Source organism: Otolemur garnettii, unplaced genomic scaffold (genome assembly GCF_000181295.1).
Source record: "Otolemur garnettii isolate 467f Iridium unplaced genomic scaffold, OtoGar3 scaffold00018, whole genome shotgun sequence".
Classification (NCBI taxonomy): domain Eukaryota; kingdom Metazoa; phylum Chordata; class Mammalia; order Primates; family Galagidae; genus Otolemur; species Otolemur garnettii.
The window spans coordinates 23,840,022-23,851,317 of record NW_003852413.1 but is presented as its reverse complement, the minus strand read 5'-3'; the positions used below and the strand labels follow the sequence as shown (position 1 = coordinate 23,851,317).

At 43.6% G+C, this 11,296-nt stretch overlaps 1 protein-coding gene across 2 annotated transcripts in view; it reads left to right on the top strand.

Annotated features, from left to right (window-relative positions):
* CASC3 (cancer susceptibility 3) overlaps positions 1-11,296 on the top strand; it is a 24,458-nt gene continuing 13,162 nt past the window's right edge. For both annotated transcript variants that reach the window (XM_012803053.1, XM_003786400.2), the window contains exons 1-3: positions 1-336; positions 732-759; positions 1,081-1,118. In XM_012803053.1, coding sequence (XP_012658507.1) covers positions 106-336; positions 732-759; positions 1,081-1,118 — 297 coding nt within the window. In that variant the 5' untranslated portion in view covers positions 1-105. The remainder of the gene's footprint in view (positions 337-731; positions 760-1,080; positions 1,119-11,296) is intronic.

Sequence of the window (11,296 nt, the reverse complement as noted above, 5' to 3'; positions counted from 1 at the left end):
GCGCTGCGTGTGAAGCATGCCGGGACTAGCTCTCGAGCCTCCCAGCAGCCTGTGCGACGGGAGCGGTGCGTAAGTAGCTGGCCAGCTTTGGCCGTTCTCCGTAAGATGGCGGACCGGCGGCGGCAGCGCGCTTCGCAGGACACAGAGGACGAAGAATCGGGTGCTTCGGGCTCAGACAGCGGCGGCTCCCCGGCGCGGGGCGGCGGGAGCTACAGCGGTAGTATCGGAGGCGGCGGCAGCGGCTCTCTGCCTTCACAGCGCGGAGGCCGAGCCGGGGCCCTTCATCTGCGGCGGGTGGAGAGCGGGGGCGCCAAGAGCGCTGAGGAGTCGGAGTGTGTGAGTGCGCGCGCGCGCGGAGGGGGCAGACGGCTAGCCGGCTGGGGGGCGGGGTGTAGGTGATGAACCAAGGCTGGGAGCTGATGTTAGATTCTGGAGCCTATTTCGTTAGAGAAGAGGAGTTATTCCCGCGCTGGTTTGCATCCAGAGCCCCGAGGGAGAAGGAAGGGTTAGGGAGTTCTGGGTATAGGGCAGGTGGAAAGCAGATGTTTGTTAAGAAATTGGGGCTGGAGGTGAACAGACCTGCCCTTTTTTGGATACTTGTTAAAGACTTACGGTCCCCCTACCTCTCTATTGAACCCTTTTGTGTTGTCTTCTGCTTTCCACCTACATGTCTTTCCTGGGCTTCCCACCTCTGGAAATCACAGAACTAACCTGCGTCGTCTTTCTTTCAGGAGAGTGAAGATGGCATTGAGGGTGATGGTGAGTAGCATCTTTTACTCCATCATGCCAAGAGTTTTTTGCACATAAACTCAGGTCACCTATTTTCAGCAGTGTCATCCTGTTATGGATTTAGGGCTACAAAACAGCTTTTTGTAGCATAGTGATTATGAGCATAGGTTTTAGCACTATGATCTTAGGTAAATCACTCTTTTAGTCCATTTCTCCATTAAGTTATGGCGCCTATAATTTTATCTACCTCATAGATTGATGTCAAAATTAAATGAGTGTCTTAATGTGACCCACAATAAGCCATCAGGAAATTGCAATTGTAATTTTTTCCACGTTTTTGTTTTCTTTCAGCTGTTCTCTCGGATTATGAAAGTGCAGAAGACTCAGAAGTGAGTGCTATAGGTTGTTTTTCCTATGGTGTATGTCAGAAAATGGATTTTAAAAACACATGCTGCAAAATTACCATGACCTACTTACTTCTCTTGTGCATTCAGTTACACTGAGGGAAAACTTGGGGCAAGCCTCTGTAAGCCACAGGTGTTACACTGTTGTAGTTGGCTTTTCTCCCTATTTGAAGAAAATAAGTTTCTCAGTAAGAGAATGAGAACATTCTTTTGTCTAATGAACAATGAGGGGGAAAAAGAACATACTGAAGTCCTCCATAAGATGTTAGACAGTTCATTTTATACTGCTTCAGTTGTGAAGCCAGCCAGTTGGATATTTTCTTCCAGATTTGTCTGAACACTTTGAAAGGGCAGCATTCTGGGTGATTTATACCAAAAGCATCCCTCGTTTTATAGATGGGATTTTCTCTCTCTAGGAGAAAGTATTCCAAAGGAAAGCTCTTGTGAGATTGCTTGTTATGATTGGGTAAACTACTAGAGAGGTCATCAGAGTAGTTATTTCCTGGGTTGTTGGGAAGAACCCTTGAGTGCTGGATTTTGGTGATGGGATTTTTTTCCTAGCGACAGGACAAAGTTTATTGATGGAAAGATAGAAAGGTTGGTAAGCAAAAGAGGGTAAACAGAACCTCTGGCAGTAGAGGTGGGAGAATCCAAATGGGAAGCCCCCTGTGACGATGGAATTATATACAGAGAGAACTAGATGATAGATCACAAGTTTAACTTTGGCTCAGCACCTGTAGCTCAGTGAGTAAGGGCACTGGCCACATACACCAAGAGTGGGAGATTTGAGCCCCGCCCAGGCATGCTAAACAACAATGATAACTGCAACAAAAAGTAGCTGGGCGTTCTGGTGGGCGCCTATAATCCCAGCAGACTGAGGTAAGAGAATCGCTTAAGCCCAAGAGGTGTAATGCCATGGCACTCTACCAAGGGCGGCATAGTGAGACTCTGTCTCAAAAAAAAAAAAAAAGCTTAGCTTTAGGCTCGGTATCTGTAGCTCAGTGGCTAGGGCACCCGCTGTAAACACCAGAGCTGGCGGGTTCGAACCCATCCCGGGCCTGCCAAACAACAAGGACAACTACAGCTATAACATAGCCAGGCATTGTGGTGGGCACCTGTAGTGCTAGCTACTTGGGAGGCTGAGGCAAGAGAATTGCTTAAGCTGAAGAGTTGGAGGTTGCTATGAGCTATGACGCCATGGTATTCTACCCAGGGCAACAGCTTGAGACTGTCTCAAAAAAAAAAAAAAAAGTTTATAAATTTTATAGAGCTCTTACTATATCTTTGCCACTGTTTAACCCTTGAAGATGGAACAGTGAACACTATACTAAAAATTCTATCTTTAGAGATCTTATTAAAGAAGTCAGACAAACATTCAGGCAGTACAACTACTTGGTGTCAGTTGCTGAGCTAGTACTAAATTGATTGTTATGGGTGGGCACTGAATCTAAGGCAATCAGAAAAGAATAAGTTACCCAGCACTCTGGGAGGCCCAGGTGGGTAGATTGCCTCCACTCACAGGTTCAAGACCAGCCTGAGCCAGAATGAGACCCCACCTCTAAAAATAGCTGTGTGCTGTAGGGGGTTCCTGTAGTCCTAGCTACTCAGGAGGCTGAGGCAAGAGAATCACTTGAGCCCAAGAGTTTGAGGTTGCTGTGAGCTATGATACCATGGCTCTTCACTGAGGGAGACAAAGTGAAACTATCTCAAAAAAAAAAAGAAAAGAAAGGAATAAGTTAGAGTTAGTTAAGCAAAATATGTTCTAGGCAGAAAGAACAATAGTCAGGAAAGCTCAGTGACAGAGAAAATGGAACATTTGGGAACTTGGAAGTAATTTGGTGTAGTTGGAACATTGTTGGGACAGGATAGTCATCAGAAATATGGGCACATTGGTGAGCAGAGGCCAAGTCATGAAGGGGCTTATTTATTCCTTCTCTTTATTAAGTACCTCTGTAGTAGGAGCTGTACAAGACACTGGGTAAAAGAGGTGTTACCCCCTTGAGTTTACATTCTGGATGGAGGAGGAAAACAGTTAAATACTTAGAATAATGTTTAATAAGTGCTATGATATTGGAAAGAGAGTGTGTGCTTTGGGACCACATACCAGGGGTAGCTAATTGGGTTTAGGTTGTTTGGAAATACTTAAGACAATGGGATGTTAAATAGAGACATGAAGGATGGTTAGGGGTTAGCTGGACAGATAGTTTTCTAAGCAGACTGAACACTATCTGGGAAGAAGGTCTAGAGGGATGCATTGCATGGTGAGTTGGAGGCTATGAAATGCTAAATATGATTAGTACATAGGAAGGCAAGGAAGAGAGGTGGTAACAGATGGGTCTGAATCCCAATCTTTTTTTTTTTCCCTTTGGTGGAGATAGAGTCTTACTTTATTGCCTTCAGTAGAGTGTGATAAAGACATTTTGTCACACAGCTCACAGCAACCTCCAACTCCTGGGCTTAGGTGATTCTCTTGCCTCAGCCTCCCAAGTAGCTAGGACTACAGGAGCTCACCACAATGCCCAGCTATTTTTTTGTTGGCAATTTGGCTGGGGCCGAGTTTGAACCTGCCACCCTCGGTATATGGGGCTGGCACCCTACCCACTGAGCCAAATCTTAAAGTACCTTGTAAGCTAGGTTATAAGGTATTTTGGGGGTAGGGAGGGTTGTTTGTTTTGATACAGAATCTCCCTCTGTTGCCCAGGCTGGAGTGCTGTGGTGTCAACCTAGCTCACAGCAACCTCAAACTTATGGGCTCAAGCAACCCTTCTGCCTTAGCCTCCCAAGTAGCTGGGACTGCAGGTGTCTTTTTTTTTTTTTTTTTTTTTTTTTTGAGACTGAGTCTCACTATGTTGCCCTTGGTAGAGTGCTGTAGTGTCACAGTTCGCAGCAACCTCAAACTCTGGGATTAAGCAGTTCTCTTGGCCTCAGCCTCCCGAGTAGCTGGGACTACAGGTGCCCACCACAACGCCTGGCTATTTTTTGGTTGCAGTTGTCGTCGTTCCTTAGCAGGCTTGGGCCAGGCTTAAACCCGCCAGCCAGTGTTTGTGGTTGGCACTCTGCTCACTGAACTATGGGCGCTGAGCCTAAAGATGCCTTTATTAACACTCTACTAATTTTTTCTATTTATAGTAGAGATAAGGGTCTTTCTTTTGACTCAGGCTGGTCTCTAAATCCTGAGCTCAAGAAATCCACCTGCTTTGACCTCCCAGAGTGCCAAGATTATAGGCATGAGCCACTGGGCCTGGCTGGGTTTTTTTTTAATCTTTAGCCCCCCTCTCTTCCCCCCCACTACCACAAAGGAGGAGGAAGATATTTCAGTTTTATTTTAAGGAATTGAAAAACTATAAAAGTGTTTTGGAAAGGCACAGTGGCTCACACCTATAACTCTAGCACTCTGGAAGGCCAAGGCAGGTGGATTGCTTAAGCTCAGGAGTCTGAGACCACCTTGAGCAAAAGCAAGACCCGGTCTCCACTAAAAATAAAATGACTAGCTGGGTGTTGTAGCTGGTGCCTCTAGTCCCAGTCCTCTGGAAGCTGAGGCAAGAGGATCACTTAAGCCCAAGAGTTTAAGGTTGCTGTGAACTGTGATACCTGGGGGCAACAGAGTGTGACTCTGTCTCAAAACAAAAAGTATTTTAAACAAATACGGGATGTGATTAAGCTTAAATTTTAAAGTGGTATTTGTCAGGTTCAGTGGATACTTGGATCAGAAAATTTAGTCCCTATTGGGAGGGGGAAGGAGAACTCAGACATATTTTTTATATATATATATACACACATATATGTATGTATGTATATATATGTATACATACATATATATACACACACAGAGAGAGACACATATATATACATAGTCTTTTTTTTGAGACAGTTTCACTTTGTTTTCCTTCATAGAGTACCATGGCATCATATCTCACAGCAACCTCAAACTCTTGGGCTCAAATGATTCTCTTGCCTCAGCCTCCCAAGTAGCTGGGACTACAGGCACCCACCATAATGCCCACCTATTCTTAGACATGAGGTCTTGCTCAGGCTGCTCTAAAACGTGTGAGCTTAGGCAATCCACCTGCCTTGGCCTCCTAAGGGCTGTGATTAGAGGCCTGAGCCACTGCAGACATTTATATGTTAACAAGATTCTAGGTTGACAGGTATAGTAAAATTTGAGAATTAATTACTTAATGACAGTTACTTTGTCTGCAGTGAGGAGAATTGATCCAAGAGGAGTAAGATTGGAGATAGAAAAGCTGGTGAGGCTCTGCGCCTGTGGCTCAAGTGGCTAAGGCGCCAGCCATGTGCACCCAAGGTGGTGGGTTCAAATCCAGCGTGGGCCCGCCAAACAATGATGGCTGCACCCAAAAAATAGCCGGGCGTTGTGGTGGGCGCCTGTGGTCCCAGCTACTTGGGAGGCGGAGGCAGGAGACTCGCTTGAGCCCAGGAGTTGGAGGTTGCTGTGAGCTATGATGCCATGGCACTCTACCCAGGGGGACAGCTTGAGGCTCTGTCTTAAAAAGAAAAGCTAGTGAGGAAAGCTGTTGTGGAAATCTACCCAAGCAGAGTGTGGCATGGAGTAGAGTAGTGGCAGTGAAAATAGGAATGGACAAAATGAAAAGTTCTAAGAGGTTTTAGGGTAAGGAATAGCTGTAGTACAGATGCTTTTTGTGGTTACATCTCAGATAAACCCATCTTTTAAGTTGAAAATATGTAAGTCAAAAATGCAAGGCTCAGGCAGCGCCTGTGGTTCAATGAGTAGGGCGCCAGCCCCATATACCAGGAGTGGTGGATTTGAGCCCGGCCTTGGCCAAAACTGCAAAAATGCAAGGCTGACTGGGAGCTGCAGCTTGCTGTCACTGCCCAACCAACTTCTCAAGAAAAGTATGGTTCCTCCTGAACACTGTTGTTTTTGCACCATTGTAAAGTCGAACCATCATAAGTTAGGGATTTTCTGTACTCACTGAAGAATGGGAACCTTGGAAAAACTGCCAGGCAGTATGGAATGTTCAATGACTTTGGGAATTGTGACTTTATCATGGCTTACCATTCTGTGTGTAAAGAAGTTTGGATGTTATCCTAATGGCAAGGAAAGAAATGTCAGGAAGGCCTAGTGCGGAGGATGAATTATGGGCAAGGCATGAGGCAAGATCAGAGTCAGGAGAGTTGTTAAGAGGTTGTTAGGATAGTCAAAGGAGCATGAAAATGGTGTGGCTAGGAGATGTGCCAGTAGGATTGTCAAGACTGGATTTGAGGGGTATTCTGGTTTTACTAATAGAAGCCCTTAGTTGACTGAATGAGGAACCTGAATAAGGATCAAAGGGATGCCCAGGTTGATGGGCATAAGAAAAGGAGAACAGGAGATTTCAGGAAGGACAACAGTGATTAGATTTTGAATGGTTTTTTTTTTTTTTTTTCTTGAGACAGTCTAACTATGTTGCCCTCTGTAGAGTGCTGTGGTGTCAAAGCTTACAGCAAACTCGAACTCCTGGGTTTAAGCGATTCTCTTGCCTTAGCCTCCCAAGCAGCTGGGACTACAGGTGCCTACCACAACACCTGCCTATTTTTTTGTTGCAGTTGTCATCATTACCCAGCTAACCCAGGCCAGGTACAAACCTACCAGCCTCGGTGCATGTGGCCAGTACTGTAACCACTGTGCTACGGACACCGAAGACAAGTTTTGAGATTGAGGAACCTGTGGGACTTTTCAGTGGGGATACCTAATATATAATTCTTAATTCCTAATTTCTCATATCTTTCTGAATTTTCATTTCATTTTTGAGTTTTTTAAATTCTAATTGATAATGTCTTTTTAGCTAATTTGGAAATAGGAGTTGTAATTCATTTTCTTTCTTTCTTTTTTTTTTTTTTTAAATACATATACAACTTGGATATGAGGAGGAATGTTTGGGGCAGCACCTGTGGCTCAAGGAATAGGGTTCTGGTGCCATATACTGGGGGAAGTTGGTTCAAGCCTGGCCCTGGCCAAAACTGCAAAAACAAAAACATGGATATGAGGAGTTGCAATTTTTTTTTTCAAGCTGTCACCCTGGGTAGAGTGCCCTGGCATCTCAAACTCACAGCAACCTCAAATTCTTGGGCTTAAGCCATTCTCTTGCCTCAGCATCCCAAGTAGCTGGGACTACAGGCACTTGCCACAACACTTGGCTTTTATTTTGTTGCACTTGTCATTGTTGTTTAGCTGATCCCAGGCCGGATTCAAACCCACCAGCCTTGGTGTATGTGGCCAGCACCCTGCTGACTGAGCTAAGGGTGCCACCGAGAGTTGTAATTATGATAGGATGTGCACATGACTTTCTGGCATACTTTAATTATAGGAATGCTGTTTTTATTTTTTTAAACATAACTTTATATGGAATTTGATTTTTATATTTCTTATTTATTTTTTGATACAGAATCTCACTATGTCGCCCTCAGTAGAGTGCTGTAGTGTCACAGCTCACAGTAACCTCAAACTCTTAGGCTTAAGCGATTCTCTTGCCTCAGCCTCCCAAGTAGCTTGGACCATAGGCACCCACCACAACTCCTGGCTATTTTTTTGTTGCAGTGTCATTGTTTAGCTGGCCTGGGCCAGGTTTGAACCCACCAGCCTCAGTGCATGTGGCTGGCACTGTAACCACTGTGCTTTGGATTCAGAACCTTTCTTGTTTATTTTTATGTAAAATCAGTTTTCCTGATCTTTTAAAAGGAAGGAACTATGAATCAGAGTAGCTTTTCTAAGTTTACAGAGCTCCCTCTTTTGTCATTTTTCTGTGATGTTAAAAAATATGGTGGCTTGCTTTCTGAGAATTGTTTTTTTGTTTTTTTGTTTTTTTTTGAGACAGAGTCTCATTGTTACCCTAGGTAAAGTGACATGGTATCATAGCTCATAGCAGCCTCAAACTCTTTAGCCTCAGTGATCTTCTTGCCTCTGTCACAAATGACTGAAACTACAGGTGCCTACCACAATGCCTGGCTGTTTTTTGTTTTTAGTAGAAACAGGGTCTCACTCTTCTTAGGCTGGTCTCAAACTCCTGAGCTCAAGGGATCCACCTGCTTTGGCCTCCCAGAGTGCTAGGATTATAGATGTGAGCCTCTTCGTTGGGCCAGAATTGTTGCTTTTGTTCCCTTCCCCAACCTTTTCTGGACTATCCCTGTCCTGCTCAAGTTGATTGTCCCAACGGTTTCTCTTTAGTATGAGACCCTGTCCTAGAAGGGTGTCCTGGCAGCCAGGTCAGTTTAACCCCCTTTAGGCTTGTATACCACAGGTCTGTCCATTCATTTCGTAAAACCCCTCATTGTTCTCAGTTTTATCTGTTGTGCTTTTGTTAACTAGTCTTTTTTTTTTCTTTTTTTTTTTTTTTTTTTTTTTACTTCTTCCTCCTGTAGTGTTTTCTTGCCCCCCATGTAGCTGGGATCACAAGGTCCGGCTGTCTTGTAGTTGTTGTAGAGACGGGGTCTCACTCTCGCTCACTGCCTCAGGCAGGTCTTAAGGTGGTCTCGAACCTCTGAGCACAGGTGATCCACCCGCCTCAGCCTCCCACAGCGCTGGGACAACAGGCGTGAGCCACCACACCCGGCTGACTAGTCTTGATAATTTCAGAGTTCTCCTCAGTTTCTATTTGCTTCTCTCTACTTGTCTTCTGCATGGACACCAATGCTGTGTAGGTCTTGTGACTGTTGGTGCTTTGTTCTTATGTGCTTCTTATATATTTAGGGGCTTGCAATACCTTATAACCCAGTTTTGTTATAAATGTTGTCTGAATGGTTTTGGTTTTGCTGTCCAGAAGCTCTGTCATTCTATGTAGAGATTAGAAGAGATACTAAAAATTAGGCTGCATGGGCAGCTCCTGTGGTTCAAAGGAATAGGGCGCTGGCCCCATATGCCAGAGGTGGCGGGTTCAAACCCAGCCCTGGCCAAAAACTGCAAAAAAAAAATTAGACTGCAGCCATTTTTAAAGAATCCTCCAGGAAAAAAAATTTTATTAAATAAAGACTCATGGCTCGGTGCCTGTGGCTCAAGTGGCTAAGGCGCCAGCCACATACACCTAAGGTGGCAGGTTCAAATCCAGCCCGGGGCCACCAAACAACAATGATGGCTGCAACCAAAAAATAGCCAGGCATTATGGTGGGCGCCTGGGGTCCCAGCTACTTGGGAGGCAGGGGCAGGAGACTCGCTTGAGCCCAGGAGCTGGAGGTTGCTGTGAGCTGTGCTACTACAGCACTCTACCCAGGGGGATAGCTTGAGGCTCTGTCTCAAAAAATAAATAAATAAATAAAGACTCATTCTGTTGCTCCAGGCTGGGGTACCCTAATGTCAGCCTCAAACTCTTCATCACCTCAAAAAGAAACCCTATACCCTTTAGCTGTCACCCCCAAGCTCTCCCATCTTCTCCTAACCCTAAGCAACCACAAATTACTTTCTGTCTCTATGGAATGGAATCATATAATATTTTTGTGACTGGCTTCTTTCACTTAGCATAATGTTTCCAAAGTTTTTCCAAATTGTAGCATGTATCAGTACTTCATTCCTTTTTGAATTTTTCCTCACATAGTACTCCATTGTGTGGATGCACCACATTTGGTTTTATCCTTTTGTCTACTGATGGACATTGGGTTTCTCCACCTCTTTTTTTGAGTTATATTGATGAATAAAAATTATATATACTTAAGGTATACATGATGGTAACATGATGTTTTGATATATGTATACATTGTGAAGTGAGTACCACAAGCTAATGAACGTTCCATCACAGCACATAGACTTTTTATTTTTGGTGGTGAGAACACTAAAGATCTCTTAGCAAATTCCAAGTATACAATACATTAGTATTAACTATGGTTACCATGCTATATATTAGGTCTCCAGAATTTATTTATATTAGAACTGAAATTTTACACCCTTTGACCAGAATCTTTACATTTACCCTACCCTTAAACCTCTGACAACAACCTTTTTACTCTCTGTTTCTGTGAGTTCTATAAGTTTCACAGATAAATGAGATCATGTAGTATGTTTTTCTTTGTCTACCTTATTTCACTTAGAATAACAACATCCTTTAGGTTCATTCATGTTACTGCAAATGGCAAGATTTCCTTTTTAGGGCCAAATTATATTCCATTGTGTGAATAGGAGTGTATACCACATTTTCTTTATCCATTCATCCATTGACAGACACTTGGGGATTATTTCCATATACAAACATTATTGTATAAGTTTGTAGACATGTTTTCCCTTGTAAGTATGTGCTTAGGAATGGATTTGCTGAGTCATATGGTACTCTGTATTAATCATTTGAGGAACTGCCAGATTGTTTTCCCAAGTGCTGCACTATTTTATATTCTCAGCATCAGTATATGAGGGTTCCAATTTCTCAACATCCTGGATAGCACTTGTTACTATCTTTATTTATTTATTTATTTATTTGAGCCAGGGCCTTGCTATTGCCTGGGTCTAGAACGCATTGGGGTGGTGCAACTCAATGCAACTTCAAACTCCTGGTCTTAAGCAATATTCCTGCTTTAGCTTCCCAAGTAGCTTGGATTATGAACACAAATTAGCATATTTGGCTGATTTTTAATTTTTTTTTGTGAGACAGGGTCTCGCCATGTTGTCTAGGCTGGTCTCAAACCAAATCCAAAATGCTGTGAATGACCTTCCACACCTGACCTGTCTGACTTTTTGATTCTAGCCATGCTAGTAGGTGTGAAACAGTATCTTTATTTTGATTTGCATTTCCCTTGTGACTAATGATGTTGAACATTTATTCTTGTGCTTTTTGGCCATTTATCTTCCTTGAAATGATTTTTGTAGTACTTTGCCCTTAATTTAATTGGGTTGTCTTTTATTATTGAGTTGTAAGAGTCCCTATATATTTTTAGATATGTATATAAGTTCTTTATCAGATAATATTATTTGTGGATGACTGTGGTGGCTGATACCTTTAATTCTAGCACTTTGGGAGGCCAAGTTGGGAGAATTGCTTGAGGCCACGAGTTTGAGACTAGCCTGGGCAACATGGCAAGACTGTGTCTCTACAAAAAAATTTAAAAAATCGTTGGGTGTGGTTGTGTGCAGCCTCCACCTGTTGGGAGACTTAGGCAGGAGGATCATTTGAGCCCAGGAATTCCAGGTTGCAGTGAGCTCTGATCCTGCCCTTGCACTCTAGCCTAGG